General features: G+C 28.8%; 1 protein-coding gene across 2 annotated transcripts in view; it reads left to right on the top strand.

Annotated features, from left to right (window-relative positions):
- LOC111686417 (lachesin) overlaps window positions 1-19,619 on the top strand; it is a 91,801-nt gene that overhangs the window by 60,525 nt on the left and 11,657 nt on the right. For both annotated transcript variants that reach the window (XM_046954229.1, XM_046954236.1), the window contains exons 2-6: window positions 4,720-5,225; window positions 6,970-7,088; window positions 10,127-10,312; window positions 14,296-14,491; window positions 14,754-14,885. In XM_046954229.1, the coding sequence (XP_046810185.1) occupies window positions 5,114-5,225; window positions 6,970-7,088; window positions 10,127-10,312; window positions 14,296-14,491; window positions 14,754-14,885 (745 nt within the window). In that variant the 5' untranslated portion in view covers window positions 4,720-5,113. The remainder of the gene's footprint in view (window positions 1-4,719; window positions 5,226-6,969; window positions 7,089-10,126; window positions 10,313-14,295; window positions 14,492-14,753; window positions 14,886-19,619) is intronic.

Genomic DNA, 19,619 nt, shown 5'->3' with positions numbered 1-19,619 from the left:
ATGTTTACCATCCAAATATTCAAAAATGTTTAAATATTGATGTATAGATTGCTAAAGAATAAAATAAAAGCGACAGTGAAAACCCCAAAATAATTCTCTTTGCAAAATAATTCAAAGCATACAGTATATAATATAATGTAAATGTATATGGGGAGCTTCTTGTCAAGTGACCCAACTTTAAGAATAATTTTCTAAAGGAGTTTAGATAGTAGGGTTTCAATTATTCGTGTTTAAAATTATTCCAATAAGAAATTACAATATTTTTGATTATTCGAACGAATAACGAATAAAAGTTTTTATTCGAATAATTTCTAAATAAAACTTGCCATACACCTCCAAAATCTTAAGATACGGGTAAAAAATATGTGTGCATTTCATCAGCTACTTAACATGTTTTATACTCATCATCAAAACAGATGGTGGATGTATTGTATTTGTCATTCCGTTAGTAACATATTGAAATATTGGGTCCTTATTAGATTCTAAAAGGAATTATTATTTTATTTTTTTTTCAATATTTGCGCATAATTTTCCAATATTTTTTTCCAAATGGACGTTTTTGGTGTATCTTCATACTTTAAGTGGTTTGGGGTCATTTAGTGGGATGTAAGGACATATCTGAAAAAAATAATATATACGTACAAAAATAAAACGAAGTACTTCCAAAAGAATAACATATAAGAAGATTTTTTGGTACTGACTGTTCTTTTTAACAAACTTAGGTGAAGGGTATATAAGATTCGGCACAGCCGAATATAGCACTCTTACTTGTTTTTTTTAATTTAAGATACATTTTTGTCAAATTAGTTGTATTCTATAATATTGAATGTGTTCTATAACACTACAATTTCACTTCCTAATTAATTCCAAAAAATAATATATAAATTACTTCCTAAAAATGACTTCACATGAAGTGAATTTGGAATCAAATAAAAAGAACATCCCTCCTATGACAAGCCTGTGTTAAAATCATAGCTTCTTCAGGTCTTTTTCAGTACTTCCATAGAATTTATTTTTTGCTGGTTATATTCCACTCTTGTCCCATTAAATATTTACAAAGGTCTATTTTTTATTTACCTATTAAATTACGGACTAACTCTGTAGTATTTATTGAAAGAAAATATTTGATATTCATCGGGAAGAAGAAATTACGATAAAATACAAAAAAGGGAAAAACGGGAAATTTTACTTTATTCAAACTTATTGAGAAAACTTTTGTAAAATATGAAAAAAAATGTTTAATTTTTAATTTTAATTCCTATAAAGGACGAAATTCGGGTAAATTGTATGGTAATTATTGAAAACACAAGTTAATGCAAATTTGAATAATTAAGTTTTATATGTAAGTTTTATATATAAAGATGGAATATTTTTTATTTCATTATTCCAAATGTATTTTCTTGAATTTTACAATCGATGTTGTAGCGTTGTATGTCAGCAGCTGCTACAATAGTCATAAAAATGTTGTTGGTATTTTCTATGCAAAAGCTCTATACAACTCATACGACAATTTTACATATGCTTTTCGAATGTTGTAAGAAATTTTAGTGTTGCTACTTGTTTATTTCAACATATAAACAAAAATCAAACGATTTTAGCATAAAAAACGATAAAGTGGTAACACTAAAATCAAAGTTTAAAGAAATTAATTTGGTTTATTTTGCATGTTTAATTAATTTAATATTTTTTTATCTTTTGACATTGTTATGTGTATTTGTTTTGATTGTTTTTTTTTTTTTTCATTGAGAACAAAAACTTATGACTTGCTGCAAAGATCTGTTCACAATCACTGTTACTCCACTTTAGTAGGTACAATATACAACTTTATGGTGAATTGAACAAATAATATTTCATCAGTCATATTATTAAAATTTAACATGACTGATGACTTTTTCGTTCTTCAAATGGTACGTACACGGTCATTATTGAATAAAAATTTTTAAAGGAGAACCTTCTCTATCCTCATTTGAAACTTTTTAAATTTTCCATAATGTTGAATCCAGTAATCTTCTTACTGAATTTTAAAAAGATTGATCTATTACTGATCCTACGCCCCATATAAGGACGAAAATGGCTTAACGCTCATATCATAAAATTTTTCATAATTATGAAATATATCCTACTAGATAATAAAACTAACTAGAATCTACATTAGTTCACACAATTGAAAAAAATGCTGCTGAAATGTTGTTAGAAACATTTCACATTCTTTCCAACTATACAAACAGAGTACTAATTTAGCAACATTATTCCATTAAATTTTTGTTACCACTTTTTCTGCATGATGTTTTTTAAAATAATTTTGAGCTGATTAGGGCAAAAAAAAATTAAAAATTGTTGTAGAATTTTTTTTGGTTCATAATATGACTTTTTATTAAAATGTATGTGAAAATTATCGTAATTTTTAACTCATACAGAAAAATTCAGAATATTTTAGATTTTTTTGAATTTATGTATCCCTTATAATACAATAAAAGTCGTTTTGCGGACCAGAAATACACTAACACAAATTTTAATTATTTTTCCCGCAATAAGCTCTAAATTACGGAATTTTTTACACCCAATTCGAAAAGATTGCAGAAAAATTTTTGAACATATCATACTGAGATCAAATTTTTAATCGCTGGTAGGATAATCTTTTGAAAAAAAAATTTAATAGTGTAATCGTTTTAAAGGTATTTTATCCTAAAATGTGCTAAATGGGACACACTAATGTGGAACTAATTTTGATTAGTTCCAGAAAAATATGTATTAAGTGAGTTTCGGTGAAATATTTGCGTGTAAGTGGTTTTCGAAAATGGACCTTATACGGGAGCTATGATCAATTACCATTTGTATTTAAATTATATTAAATTTATATATTGTGTTGATATCAAAATATTTGAGGGAGGTATTAACGATAAACGATTTCCGGGAATATATACCTTCGTATCGGTCTATGGAAATTTTTTAATCAATTATCATGATTTTTAATATACTTCTTCCCTGGTAGAAAAAACTGTTGTGTGACAAAATTTATCGAATTTTTTTTGCAGTTTTTGAGAAAACTACTTAAGAATTTCGAAAAAACTTAACTTTTTTAGATAGTCTGCAATTTTTTCTCAAAACGACTTATATTGTGAACCGATTTTGCTGATTTTATCAAAGTGTACCGGATTGAAGTGAATTTCATTTATTTCTATTGTTGCGTTTTTAACGTGAGCGTATTTTACACAGGCAGACAGACGGAGGGGCATAGCTAAATCGTTCCAGAATTCAATAAGGACCTAGAATATATATACTTTGTTGGGTCTGTTTCTTGATGATACACACGGATTGACAAAATTATATATACCATAAATCATAACTGATGGTGGTGGAACGTATAATGATATAATAAGTATGGAGCGTTTCGACAACAAACACAATTATTTTGTTGTCTAGAGTTTGGTTTTGTCAATATTATATTTCTATAATTGAAAAATAATAAACATATAAAATAAATATTTTTTGTGTATTTCACAATATTACCAAAAACCCGTCGTTAAATTTAATTTGTATCTGCAGCAGGACAACGTTTTAATGGTTCTTCGTCTGAATATTCTTATTTGAAAACTTTTTATGAATATTTTTATTCATAATTTTATACATAAAATTTTTTCCTACACTGAAAACCATGCCTAATATATACGAAAAATGTCGTACATTGTACGAATCGTTCGTTGTTTCGCACCACGAAATTCTTTCGTAATATATACAAAATTGTACGAAATATTTTAGTATAATGCAAAATATTCTTGAAAAAATTAGGAAAAAGGGAATTTTGAATAAATATGTTAAAATTTACGAAATATTAATTTATTCAAACATTTTTGTTCATTTTAAAATAAGTTTTCTAATTTCAGTTCAAAATTATTCTCCACACGAATTTTAAATTTTTTTATGAAAATAATTCGTGAATAATATTATACTTTTTTAAATTTTATAAAAATTTTGTAGTTTTATTTAATCATAATATAATTAATATCATTATGTTTAATTTCACTAAACTTTAAAAATAATATTACGAAAGGTTTTCGTACTTTCGTAAAAATAGAAATTAAATAATATTTCGTATTATACACGAAATTTTTGTAAATATTACGAAAATAGAAGTTACGAAATTTTTTTTTCGTAAAGTTGAGCATGGATTATTTTCAGTGTATGAAACACAAATTATGGAAGTACTGAAAAAGACCTGAAGAAGTGATGGTATTTACACAGCGGAACAGAAGAACTAAGCCTAAGATTATTTTGCATTTTACTTTACAATATTACAAAACATTTTAGACACTGCATTAAAGTTTTTAAATATATTAGATATATATTAGGCTTAATTCTTCTGTTCCGCTATTATATATGTTCTTAATCGGTAACAAAAATATGAATATCGTGGATATAATTTCGATCATATGACTGAACAAGGTGGGCTTGGCAAAGTAATTACTTTTAATTTTAAAAATGTTCTGTGATTTATAGTGATGTACTTTTGCTTGCCGGATTTTTACACAACTTTGATGATGTATTTCTTTTAGGAAAGCTACCAGACTCTCTCCTCTATAGTACTTAGTACTAAAAAATTGTTAATACATATATATTTTTTATACTTTTACACAAGCTATTAAGATATCAACAAAATTTTATTTTAAAAAATAAAAAAAAATAACTTATGCTTTGTTTACTTTTAAAATTCTTTTGCAGATTTTATTTCACTGAAGTGAAAAAAATTGTTATGCCGACGTTCTGGCGTATTCAAATTCATTCATATATTCTATAGACGCACTTCATTTTCTCTATGGATGGAGCGAGTTACGTTGACATCATTAAAATTAACCATACCACAACTGACACTACCGGAAGCCACATTTAGCATTTATTTCAATGTCTTAAAGTACTCACACTTACTCCTTCTCTACTCCTGTTACGTGTATATGGAACAACAGCAGCAGCAACATCAAAAACAGTTGGTGCAACTTTTAAGCTGAAACTAAGGTTGATACAGAAGTACCTATTCATCCGCGGCGCCTAAGAAGCAACTAATTTAACATTACACTCTGGTGGATTTAAATAACGTGTGTGTTTTATACAGACTGCAATGGAGCAAGTTAAATGCTGCATAAGCGTATTACTGGTCTTTATACTTTTACTGATGGGTTTTGGAGATGGTGGTGATAGCAGGAGAAACAGTATGCAGGTGTTTGCCCAAGGTATGTTTTATTTGTCTCAAAAAATATATTTTTATGCACATTAGGGAGAAGATTATAAAAATATATTTCTTATAACCAGGGCAAGGATTTTCATGCGATAAAAAAAATTAAAAATATGCGCTTATAATATGCACTATAAAATGTCTTTGTGAAGGTACATGTTAATAGTATTGAAATTTAAAGTTTTTGTCAACAAATGTACAGGTTTTTAGAGACTGCTTTAGGTACTATAATACCACTTTAACGGATCTCGATCTCGAGAATGACAAATATATAGACTAAGAAACAACTTATAATAGTGTATTTTTAATTTTTAAAAGTGGAAAGCTTGATAGAAATTCTAATAAATTTTGGCGAATGAATGTGTTTTTGTATAAGTTATATTTCTTCCGGATTTTATCGTTTGATAATGTTTTAAGCGAATTATGGGCGCAAGAGAGATGTAAGAACAAAATTTCATCATCAAAATCCCTTCCGCACTATTGTGGTTTTAAAAATTAAATAAAACTATATAAAATTGTATTTCATAGAATCTAGTATTTTGTTAAGTCGAAATTTGCTGATATTTATTTAAACAAATTCTAAATATGTAAATACCAAATTTGTTGTAAAAATATAAAATACATAGAAAACAAAACAATTTGTTTTATAAAAATAAAAAGATATGCAAAATATGCTATAAAAATGATGGAAATATGTAAAATATATGCAATTTAAAGCAAAATATGCAATTTATACATTTATAACAAAATATGAAAAATATGCAAAAACAAATCGATGCCATTTTATAGCAAATTCTTTGATTCGAAAAGAAAAATAGTTAAAAGTTATTTTGAGTTACTGACTGCAAACATGTATTTGCATAGAAATCCTTCCCCCGCTTATAACACACCAGAATAATGATCCTTTTGTTCCTACATACAAAATTCGTGTTAGTAAATTTAGTTGGATTTAGAGTATATAAATAAAATTTTTAAGGAACTGGGTCTTGTCTGTCTTCTACCTCAATAAACTCCCAGCAATAGCAAATAAAGTGAAAATTATAACTTTATTGTCTTAAAAGTCGCATTTAAAAGAAAAAGAATTCTGGTAAAACTTGATTCGTAATCAGATATAATAATAAATTATTTTTTATTATTATATCTGATAAATTTTTCTAAATATTTATAAAATTCTGTATTGTTGATTCCGTTTTGAATACCCTAATATACATATGCATACAAACATACTTACATATTTTAAAAATTTTTACGCCTGTATTTAAATGTTTGGCTTTTAATGCTGTTGTATTTGAATTAAATTTTATATCGTGGAATTTTCATTATATATGTAAAAGGATTTTATCACATATACATGTATATATGAATTAGTAATGGGAACTTTCAGGAATGTAACTCTTATTCTTCAGGGAAATATGTGTATTTTCTTGAAAAAAGGAAAACTTTAACTAGAAGTCAAATGGAATTTATTTTAATTTATTAGAAATTAAAAATTATACTAAAACTCTCCAATTTAAAAATAAAAAACGCCAACGAGACCAAAGTCCCATATTTTAAAATGAAATAAATTTTCATCAACAAATTTTACATCTAATATTTTATTTAAAATGTGAAATAATGGCACAAAAAGCAAATTATAATCCCAAATTTCGTTGTTTTTACTTTCTAAACAAATTTGTACTGACTTATTTCTTATGAACACATGTGTCGCATGCATTAAAAATAACAAATATAATTTTTTACAGGTCATAACCAACCAGATGAACCAGAACCAGAGTTTTTATCGCTACTTCCTAATATAACAGTACCTCAGGGTCGTGATGTTTCATTCACATGTGTCGTCAACAATTTGGGTCAATACAAAGTAAGTTTTTAATTTAGTTTTTTATATGACGCATATGATAAGTTTTGTTCTTCTACTTATACCACGATCACACGATGCAATTAGTTGTCATTTGCTCTCTCATTCTTCATTTAACTCACAATTAGGAATTAAATTACATGATTCGCCGTACAAAATTTCAATGCTAATTACATAAGTTGTGTGTAATTCAGTTTTTATTATCATCTCATCTCTAAATTTTATCGGGGTTTTATCAAAATAATTTATTTGTTTTAATTTGTTGGAGACAAATAAAATATACGTTATAGTTACAAAATAAAAAAATAGCAATAATAAAGATGTGTGTTGTTATTGTCAAGAAACATGATACTATGCAGAAAAAACTGAAAATAAGTTTCAATTATCAAAATAATTTTATGAATGAAGTTTTGCACCTGTATGTAAAAAAAAGTAAAAATATATATATTTTTTTTTCAAACAACGAATTAATCAGAACAATTAATGCCAGTAATTGAGACAAGATTTAACATTGATTAATTCATTAATTGTATAAATTAAATATGAATTTATTGTCACAATTGAACATAAAAAGTGTTCTATAAATTGTCAACAAACTTGAATAGGATATATGCCTAAAATTTTATTGACTATTTAAGAATTATAAAACAAGACAAAAAAATTCAAAGCAAAATATTAAAAAAAAACTAAAATAGAAAAGTAGGCCAGAAATTTTTTAATAAATTAAACATTAATTGAATTATATGAAAAATTTCATCAAAATTTTACACTTAGGTTTCAAACAAAGAGATAATTAAAACAAATCAAAATTTGTTTAAATAAAAATTAAAGAAAGATAAAAACATGTTAATAAAAAAAGCTAATGTTAATGTTTTTTCTTTGTAAGCATGTAGGTACCGGAGTAGGTGTGGTCCTATAAAACTATACAGTTTGGTACTTTATAGTTCTTCAAAATGAACTTTTTGAATTTTCTTTAATATTTACCTAGAAATATGAATGTAAACTTATAAATCCCAAAGTACATGAGAGCCAAAGGTGTATCTTTTGTTTTTTCTTTTTTTTTTGCAAAAATCGCACTCACTGACACTATAGTGAAAGGTATGTAAGATTCAGCACAGCCGTACATAGAACTCTTACTTGTTTTTTTGGTGTGTTATTTCGTTTGACGTAGATTCTTGCTGCTTTTTATATCCTAAACCACTTTAGTGTGAAAGCTTAATTCGGTTTATAACGCACAATAATATTGGTCCTATTCCCTTAAAGTATACCAATCGGCACATACTTAATAATTTTTTGCGTCGATTTAGCTATGTCCGTCCGTGTAATCAAACTACAGGTCGCAATTTTGAAGATAATTTAATGAAATTTGATCTTTAATAGTGGTTAACATCAGTCCATTATTTCTCCTAGCCCCCATACTCCTGAACCCGCCGAATAGGGCTTTTAAGTTCATAATTATCTTTAATATACTCGCATCTCGACAAAAAGCTGCAAAACCAAGTTGTATAATAGTCTTGATGACCCTGGTAAACTTTATAATTATAGGGCCTCATTTGACTCTAGCCCCTCTAAAAAGCCCCCATCAGAATTTTACTTAAATATCCACAGTTTTATTAAACAGTAAATGGCTTTAGTATATCTGAGGCAAGGTACAATTCAACTTAAATGCTTTATTATGAAAACTAAATCACATTTTATTCGTATACAGCTGTAGGGTATTATATGGTCGGCGCCGACTATAACTTCTTACTTCTTTTTACTTAAATATTTTTATATAAATTTATTTATTTCAAATATTTTTAAAGTCCACCGCGTTTACTATTAGTTGCATAAGTCATTACCATGTTAGTTCCAAGCACTACCTGAATATATTATTAATTGTGTGAATGTTAAAAATCCTATTGTTTGCACTTGCAATTGTTAGTTTATGCGTTAGCTAAGAGTTAAAATTTAGTTAGTAAATCAACATTCATTCATACACGAAGAGAAAACAATTTGGCACTATTGTCCTTAATTGGACAGTGAATTATGATTGAGACTTGATGTTAATATGTGGTTGTTATAGCTCTAAGAGAGTTATAAATTTCTTTAACTTTTTCTAAAAAAGATTTCACTTCTTCCGCTGATCAAAATTTATCGTTTTACTCTTGGAAAGTATTGAAATCGTATTTCTAAAGTGTTTGTTGAAATCAAACAGTGACTGTTGTGCAATGTTGCTTGTAAGTGAGTAATATTTATGTAATCTTCGTCATAAGATATGAACAACTATAATGTGGCTGAAGTGAGCAATAGGGTTGGCCATTGCAACTATTTTTTTATTTTCATTTTCAGGAAGAAAAAGTGTAAATAATATCTTTTCAAAATTTCGTTTTTTTTCAATATATTTGTTTAAAAAATACTTATTAGTTTTATTATTAGCTACAGAAAAACTGTAAACTGAGTTTTTCGCTTTCTGTTTTCATGATTTTATTCCGAACTAATTGTGGCTTTTCGGAAAAACAAAAAGTAAAAGTTACTATGATAGGTGCCTTTAGTCTATTATTCCTCATGAGAGTAGGAAACTTTTATGTTCTGAAAATTTCCTTCATTGGCGGATTATACTTACTATCTAGAAATTATTTCCTGTTTGATAATAAATTGATTGAAGTCCAAATGGAGATTTCTAACAAATATTTATAATTATATCAACTGATAATTCAACTATTACTTAATTACTTTTCTCCGTGTATGTACATATGAAAACAGTTAGTGAGACATATTTCGACCATAGAACATGTAAGTATGTATATATTCCTTTATATAGATATGTATATAAATATATACAAAGTTTGTACATGTAAACAATATGTGGTCGAGTGTCTACTTATTACCCTCATATAATACGAATAAATATGTTTTTAAGAAGAGATTTTTGAAACGATTTTATGTAGGAGAGTGTGTTTATGTGTAAGTGTGGTTAACTAAATCATTTATGTGTGTTTGTTTTGTATGTGAGTACAATGTACATATATGTAATTATTTGTTTGTTTGTATATTTTTAGGTTGCCTGGATTAAATCCGATTCTAAAGCAATACTCGGTATTCACACCCATATGGTGTCTCTAAATCCAAGATTATCAGTGACACACAATGGTCACAACACCTGGAAACTTCACATATCCCATGTACAGCTAAATGATTCGGGTAGTTATATGTGCCAAGTGAATACAGACCCCATGAAGAGTCAGGTATGTGCTTATCAGTGTATCCCCATAAAAAGGCCTTTAAATACACACATACACATATAAACTATTTTCATATACAAATACTTATACACTTACTAAACTAAAACTACATTTGTACATTCATGATTTGTGCATGTGTGTAAGTGTGACATTCACATAAATAGTCATTCTAAGCTACCACCTGGCCATTTAGTCTGTCTTGTCTCGGTTTTCATTCAATCCTTTTAAGCTTGTTTATAAATTTTCCATTACACTATACACGAATGACTACATACACATGTATATATTTTGATATGTGAATGAGTGTGTGTGACTGTCCAACACTTTCAAATGGCCATGTCCTTCCGTTTCTATCACTAATACCGGAACTTTCACACACTCACATACACATACATAGACACTTACATGCATACCTCAACAGACATCGTGGTCAGTCAGTCTCATACTTTAACACTTGTAGTTGATTTTGTTCTTCTCTTTATTTAACGAGTTTATTTGCGTTTTAAAGTCATACAAACAAAATGTTTCTTTCTAACATTTTTGTTTTTTTTTTTTTTTTTTTTTGCAAAATGTTTGTAATTTAGATTTTGTGGTGGGGACATGCCTTAGTTTATATGAATTTCATTTTCCTGTACTTCATCATGCCGTCACGATTGCACGAATTGTACTGTTGACAAAATAACTGAAACTGTATAAACGAGTGTTTATGTGTTTAAATTTTTTATTCTTATGTCACACATTGATGGCAATTACTCTTAATCCATACAAATACTAATGTCATGATATTTACTTGTATATTTTTGTTTATTATAATCCTCAATCTCATCTTATTATTTTTGGTATACCGGGCTTCCAAAGCACGAACCATTCCTATTCGCAAGAAAAATGAGTAAACAATAACAAGAACAGGATCAGAATCAACAACAACTAAAATCAGAAATAAGTAAAAAATAATAATAAACACATTTCGAGTAATTGGGGATTTAAAGATTTAACAAATTTTCTTCTTCTGTTGTTTACCCTATGTACATAATCGTACATTATACGAGTTCATATGTACTTATATAGATATTGTGTTTGAGTGGGAATAAATCTGACCATTGAATATTATACATATGTATGTACATTAGAGGTGCCCAAATCTTTTGACATGAATGTTTTATTTCTCGTTGTATTGAGGAATTGGAATTGATGTTTAGAAATCCAAGTATGCAGGATTGTCAAATAAATCTCGGAAATTCGATTTCGGATAATTTACCGTAAAATTCACATTTTCTGTATTTATCAATACAAAAAGCTTCTTAATATGGTTTTGTTTTAACTTAAGCAAAAACAATTATTCTAATAACACCATGCAAGAAATTGAGGGTCACAATCTGTGTACTAGGTTAAAGTATTAAAATCCCAAATAAATATAAAATAAATAAATACAGTGCTTCCTGTACATATGTATATATAAAAATTTTAAATAAATTTCCAACCAATGTTCTGTATTGTAGAACAACCTACTTCTGAGCAAAGACTTCTTATATGTATCTCATAGTCCTTATTTTGAAAAATAAAATTTTGTATGGAAATTTAGATTTATACTCCTTTTTTATACCCTTCACCTTCGTGAGAAGGGTATATATAAGTTTGTCATTCCGTTTGTAATTTCTATAATATAATTTTCCGACCCCTTATAGGTAGGTGAGTTGATTAAGCTATGTCCGTCTGTCTGTCTATCCGTCTGTGTGTTTGCTGAAATCAGTTTTTAGAGAACCCCAGATATCGGAGAGATCCGAATCTTCAATAATTCTGTTAGACGTGCTTTCGAGAAGATTGCTATTTAATATCAGCAAAATCGGTCCATAAATACCGGAGATATGAGCAAAAATTCGAGACAACCTCTGAAAATTTCATCAAAAATTTAGATTTTTATCCATGCTCCAACAGAAATTGCAAAAAACAAAATACATAATCATACGGTAAATTTTGTTATTGTACTCTTGTTTATAAAAACAAGGCAGAGCGAGAGCAGCAGAGTAAAAGTATCAGAGCGAAAACAGCACTAGTGTGATGTTATTGGCTAGAAACATGAAATTAATTATGTGGAGCTTGGCTTATGTAAGAAGCCATAAAAGGGAACTTTTTGGAACTTTTACGTTATTTAAAAGGTACTTTTTGAATTTTCTATAATATTGAACCTAGAAATATAAAATTAAGTATGTAGGTTCGGAATTAGATGAGAACCAATTAAAGGGAAATTTTTGGTGCTTTTTGGTTTTTCAAAAGATACTTTTTGAGTTTTCTATAATATTGAATCTAGAAACATGAAATTAAATATGTACAGTCGGAACTTTTGGTACTATTTTTGTTTTTAAAAGGTATTTTTTGAATTTTTCCTAATATTGAAATGCAGTTCAAAGAAAAAGAGAAAATATTAGGATAAATGTATATACATATAGTTGCATTATCAACAGTTATAATTTTATAGATCAGATATATCAGAGAAATAAGTCAACCGTAAGGTCGGTAACAATGTGTATCTAGAACATATAATATGAGTACTTTATCTTACTTTTAACAACTTAAAGATTTCTATTAACTACAAGTATCAGCACAAAGCTGTAAGTAGACACTAATGTACTAATGTAATGATAAAATTCAATAAACTATTTTGTAAACCGATGGTTGATTTTAAGAAAATCCTCTCTGAAACAACATCATAATCAACGATAATGTTTTCTGCAAATAACCATATGTTTTGTTAGTGTATACATATGCATATATACATATTTAGGATACTATTTCATACTTAAACATATTATAGTTACATTGAATTGGCATTACAATGATAATATTGTGTTCGGGTACAAACAGGTAGAACATACCTTAAGTACGAAGTTTCTGAATAATTTACAAATCGTAAAAAAACCTTTTAATAAATTCTTCATTGAAACTTAGGAAATCATTCCATTGATAAACTCAGTTCATTGATAAACTCAGTTCAAGCTAAAACAAAATATTCCATATTGTTTTACCCGTAATCAAAAGTAGGATGTGTATTTTGAAATCCGTATATAACATATATTGAGAAATATGTACTACTGGATAGACTGTTTAACTGTACCTAGTTTAACCGAATAGATGATTCATTTATAAATACGTGTTCTAGCCGAGAATTTCATCTCTGAAATTACCCAATTCCTGTACAGTTACCGAGAAGAATTTAATGACACAAAAAAGTCCACATATAAAATTTTAACACATTTTATATTATACATATGCATATGGCTTGATGTGGTCGGGAAAGATCTGTGAAATGTGGGCTCTTGATGTAATTGTAATACATGTCCATCTACCAATATTACATGTCTTTAACTAAATATTTATTATTCCTAAATATGCAAATATCTGCACATTCACACATACATACATACATACATACATACATACATACATACATACATACATACATACATACATACATACATACATACATACATACATACATACATTTTATTTATTTGTTTTGAGCCATTTCAATTTTGTTGTTCACATAAGAATGTGATTAGATGCAAGAAATAAAACGGCAACATTTTTTGTACATGTCCTTTTGTAAATATTTAGTTTAATCAACCACGGCAGAATAACAAAAAATCCAATTAGTAGAAGTTAAATTGGCCAAGAATATTTTGCTTCTATGTATTTTATTCAATTTCAATTAATTACAATATTAAATGTTGTAATTAATTGTAATGAAAATAATGACAATAAATGTTCAAATATTTTGGATTCTTTTGTACTACCTTTTCAGGATAATTTAATTACAGTTTTAAAATATATAGATGAAAATAGAATGGCTGTAGTATAGCTAAAATAAAAAAAAACTTCAGCGACCATTATATTGCATCCATTACTCATAAAATTGTATAAACATAGCATATTGCAAAATTTTCAATCTAAAAATTATTAAATATATTTATACATTGTTATTATTTCAGTCTGGCTACTTAGATGTCGTAGTGCCGCCAGATATCTTGAATCATCCGGATCAAAATCTAGAAGAGAGTATAACCAATGAAGGTGGTACCATTACACTCATCTGTAGTGCAACTGGAGTGCCGATGCCAACAGTACAATGGAAACGTGAAGGAGGAAAGGATATTATCTTAAGAACTGAGTCTAGAGAAAGACAAGGTTGGTACAAAACTATAACATGTAAAAACTTTAAAAAGTTGGCTAAATTTAGTCTAAAATGTCCGAATTTTAGTGTTAGATATTTAAAAACTTTTGAAAATAATTAAAAGTAAAGAAAAAATATTAACTTATAACGCAATATAAATATGCTCTAAAATATGAATTAGTTCGTAATTATTTTGAAACGTCTAAATGTCTTGCACATGAGTCTATACGTCGCATAATAATACAAAAGTATTATAAATTTTGTGTTTAATTTCAGTTGTGAAAAATGTGGAAGGTGAAAAACTTGTTCTGGGGAATGTTCATCGAACTGATATGGGTGGATACCTGTGTATCGCTTCGAATGGAGTTCCACCATCAGTTAGCAAACGTTTCGATGTTCATGTAAATTGTAAGTAACTCACATTATTTTCATAAAAATTTTTAAATAACAAATTAATTGCTTGATCGTGCATGACAATTTTTATGGTATTTCCATTTATCTTACCCCTGTACCAGGGTCACACAACGGTGTAAGTTTTTTACTCACACAATAAAAAATTACAGTTTCAGAGGACCAATTTTATGTGTTGGCTTGAAATGCATCACTAATTAACTTTTTCAAGTTTAATAAGATAGCTTTGAAGTGTTGCTGGCTCTAATTATTTTTCAAAAACAAAACTACATTTGTAAGTACTTCTTACTTAACTGCCTATTTGTAGGAGTGTGCGGTAAGCACTTGCCGCCAATGCCATCGCCGTGTTAAAATGCATATAAGTAAGACGTAAAGATCATACATACTTATAATTTGCGCACCGTAACATCCCACAGCGCCAGTTCTGCTTACCAAAAATGGTCCACTGAGCACATTATATTACATCCTTAATACCGAGAAAGGAGAGGTTCTTACACGTTTAAAGTTTGAGAAAAGGTTAAGGTTGTTTCGACCCTAAGGCCTCTAATCATTTGCTTTACCAGATAAGATAATTTTACATAATTTTTCAATGCACCAAAACATCGTTCTGGGGATCGAATGACTTTAGTAGAAATTTTTATACCCACCATCAAAAAAGATGGGGGGTATATTGATTTTGTCATTCCGTGTGTAACACATCGAAATATTGCTCAAAGACCCCATAAAGTATATATATTCTGGGACCTCGTAAGATTCTAAGACGATCTAGCCATGTCCGTCCGTCTGTCTGTTGTTGGCACGATAGCGTCCACAAAATAAGAGATATTGAGATAAAATTTTCCCAAAATATATTTTATTGATCAGAAATGTTTGGTATTGAAAATGGGCAAAATCGGTCAACGATTTCACACAACCCCCATACAACTGTACCCCCCGGAATATTGTATAAATAGCTTCAAATATTCACAAATTCGTTGTTTATGATGCAAATACCACAAAATTTCGCATAGGTCAGTTTTTTGACGTCTGAAAAATATTTCTGCATTATGGCGGACATAGGACCAAAATTGGCCCTACCCCCATATAAGGTCCCCTTTAGAAAATTACTAAATAGCAGATTACTGGCTTAAAAATGGGAATATAGCGATGAAATTCGACACACATAAGTTTTATGCAAGTCAATATCTCTCAACCAAATTTTATGTATATCGGTCCATAATTGACCCTACCCCCCATATAACGTCCCCTTCAGAAAATGACTTTAACGCTCATTACTCGCTTAAAAATGGGAATATAGCGATGAAATTCGACACACATAAGTTTTATGCAAGCCAATATCTCAGAACCAAATTTTATGTATATCGGTCCATAATTGACCCTACCCCCCATATAACGTCCCCTTCAGAAAATGACTTTAACGCTCATTACTGGCTTAAACAAACGAATATAGCGATGAAATTTAATATAAGGAAGTATCTTACCAGCCAAAAATGTTTATGAAATTGTATGTGGATCGGTCCATAATTGACCCTACCCCTCATATAAAGACCCTCCATAAAATTACTATAACGCTCATTACTTGCTTAAAAATACGACTAAAGCGATGAAATTTAACAAAAGTAAGTTTATACAAGCCAAAATCTCTTTACCAAATTTCCCAGAAATAAGTTTTATACTAGGCAATATCTCTCTACCAAATTTTATGTGGATCGGTTCACAATTGACCCTTTCCCCCATATAAGGCCCCCTTCAGAAAACGATTTTAATGTTAATTATGGGCGTAATAAACGAATATAGCGAAGAAATTTGACATAAGTATGTATCTTAGGAACCAAAACCTTTCCACCAAATTTTATGTGGATCGGTCTATAATTGACCCTACCCCCATATAAGGTCCCCTCCATAAAACTACTCTCACAGAAGTTTTTCACAAGCCAAAATCTCTTTACCAAATTTTATGTGGAACAGGCCTTATGACCCTAACCCCAACATAAGGTCCCTATCAGAAAATACTTTTACTGGCTTAAAAATACGAGTATAGTAATAAAATTCGACTCAATTAAGTTTCTTGCCAGTCAAAAACTCTTAACCTAATTTGTGGATGTGGATCGAGCCTTAATTGATCTACCCCCATATAATGTCCCCATCAAAAAAAGAGTAAAGCAATGGGCTAAAAAACGAGTAAAGCGATGAAATTCGATATAAACCTGACTGTAGGAACTAAGATCGTTCTACAAAATTTTACGGAGATCGGTCTATAATTGACGCTACCCCCATATAAGGCCCCTTCAGGAAATGACTGTAAAGCTCAGTACTGGCTTAAAAATACTAGTAGATTTATGAAATTCAACATAAACTAGTTTCGTGTAAGCTAATATCTCTATCTCTTTTATAGGAACCGAAATCACTCTATCAATTTTTATGAGGATCAGTCCCCCATATAAATTCCGCCCCAGAAATGACGCGAAAAATACGAATACCGCAATGCAACTCGACATAAAACAATTTTGATTTAAAATCTCACTACCATATTTTATGACTTTAATGCTCCTTAGTGGCTTCAAAATACAAGTAGATCGATGAAATTTTAAACAAATAAGGAACTGAAATCTTCCTACAGACTTTAATGAGAATTGGTCCATATATGTATGTATAATTACCCCTACTCGCTATAAAAATGAGCACTGTTAATAGTAAAACCCCCATTAATGGACCTCTTTCAAATATTACCCTGATGTTCTCATTAATATCGATATATAATAATAAAATATTCAAAATATCAAAGTTCATTTATATAACAGTGATTTGATGGTGGGTATAAAAGATTCGGAATAGCCGAATATAACACTCTTACTTGTTTTATTTAAGACCGCTGAATTCGATTACGAGTATTTAATCAAATGCCTTCTCTCGAAATGTCATTCGATAGGTTAATAGCTGAAGCGAAAGATGACTTTAAATGTTTTATGACATTTTAATATAAAGTACTGCTCAAAAGTGAAATGCACTTTCTGTTTATTATTTTCCCTTTTTATACCATTAAAAAATGGAAGATTAAAAAGTGTTGAGGTAAATTAAGGAATATAGTGCAGTTTATGAAAAAAAACAATATTAAAATTTATTTTAAAATGACAAAATAACTGCGCTAGGAAATATTTTACGAAACCAGTCCTTAATTATTAATTAATTATTCATTCAATGGAAAACAGAGGTCAATTTGAACGAAAACTATCATTATACCCTACAACACTTTAGTGGGGAGGGTATATTAGGTTTGTCTTGATGTTTGTATCGCACAATATTATTAGTGCTGTACCCACCTTAAGGTATGCCATAGTCCCTCTGTGCGTTGGTACATGATTTTCTAATGTCCCAAACAAAGAGCCTATTGGTTAAGACCGGTCCATTATTTAGCCTAGCGCTCATACAACTGAACCCCCGAATAGGGCTTGTAAGTAACGCACAATAATATTGGTCCTATACCCACCTTTAAGTATACCAATCTGTTCAGAATCATTTTCTTAGTCGATTAAACTATGTTCATCCGTCTGTCCGTCCGTCCGTCAAAACACTTTTGAAGATAATTCAATGAAATGATCTTCTATTGTTCCAGGAAAGAAGCCTAAAATGGTTAACATCGATGCATTATTTCGCCATACAACTGAACCCCTGAATAGGGCCTTTAAGTTCATAATTATGTTTAATATACTCGTACGTCGACAAAAAGCTGACAAACCAAGTTCTATACTATCCTTGCTGATCCCCATGAACTCTATAATTATAGGATCTCATTTGACCCTAGTCCCTATAAAAAGCCCCCTTAAAAAATTTGACTTAAATGTGTTTTATTAAACATTAAATGGCTTAAGTATATCCGAGGCAAGGTGTAAATAAACTGAAATGATTTATTATGAAAACTTAAACACATTTACTTTTTGTAACAGGTGTAGGGTATTATATGGTCGGCTTCGCCCGACTATAATTTCTTACTTGTTTTTATTCAATTGTTATACACATTTATTATCAAATCGATTTAATACGATATTATATATTAATGGATGAGTTCTTAAATGTTTTTTATATTACATGTAAGGTTTAGCTTGAATAGAATTAAGCATATTCATAACCCAATAACGATGTGTTATTAATTCATAGATTAAGATTAAATATTGGAAGCAAGTTTGTAAAAGTTTTATAGTGAAATTTTTTTTAAATAATACAATTTGTATCATCACAATCTTAAACCTGCCAAAAAGTGACTCATGTTATAGGGTCAGATTGTTGTTTAAATGTGAAAATAATTCAAAATCTCATGGCCAATGTCACTAGATATAAATAATCCTCATTAAAAAATGGACTATTTGCCAATTAAGGGCATAATTTTGACATAAAATAATTAACTAGTACTACAAGACACATTTCACCAAAAATACAACTATTTAATATTTGTCACTTCAAATTAAATTTGATTTAAAGGCATAGAAAACTATCCTTTCATAAAAGTCATTTGAAATTTTTCAAAATTAACTAACATTTCCCATAATTGTTTCAATTTTACACCGAATTTTGATACTTATTATATAAACTGCACTTCGTTCCAGAATTTGCCATGTTTTTCTAACTTAAGGAGTGAGATCGAAAAATTCTTAACATACATATATGTTTATAAAAAAGAAACCACTAAACTTACAGTTTTATTTTTTTTTTATTTGATTCAAATTATTATTACAA

This window comes from Lucilia cuprina, chromosome 2 (assembly GCF_022045245.1).
Source record: "Lucilia cuprina isolate Lc7/37 chromosome 2, ASM2204524v1, whole genome shotgun sequence".
NCBI classification, from domain to species: Eukaryota; Metazoa; Arthropoda; class Insecta; order Diptera; family Calliphoridae; genus Lucilia; species Lucilia cuprina.
Note: the sequence above shows the minus strand (reverse complement) of the source record. Positions and strands in the feature narration are given on the sequence as shown.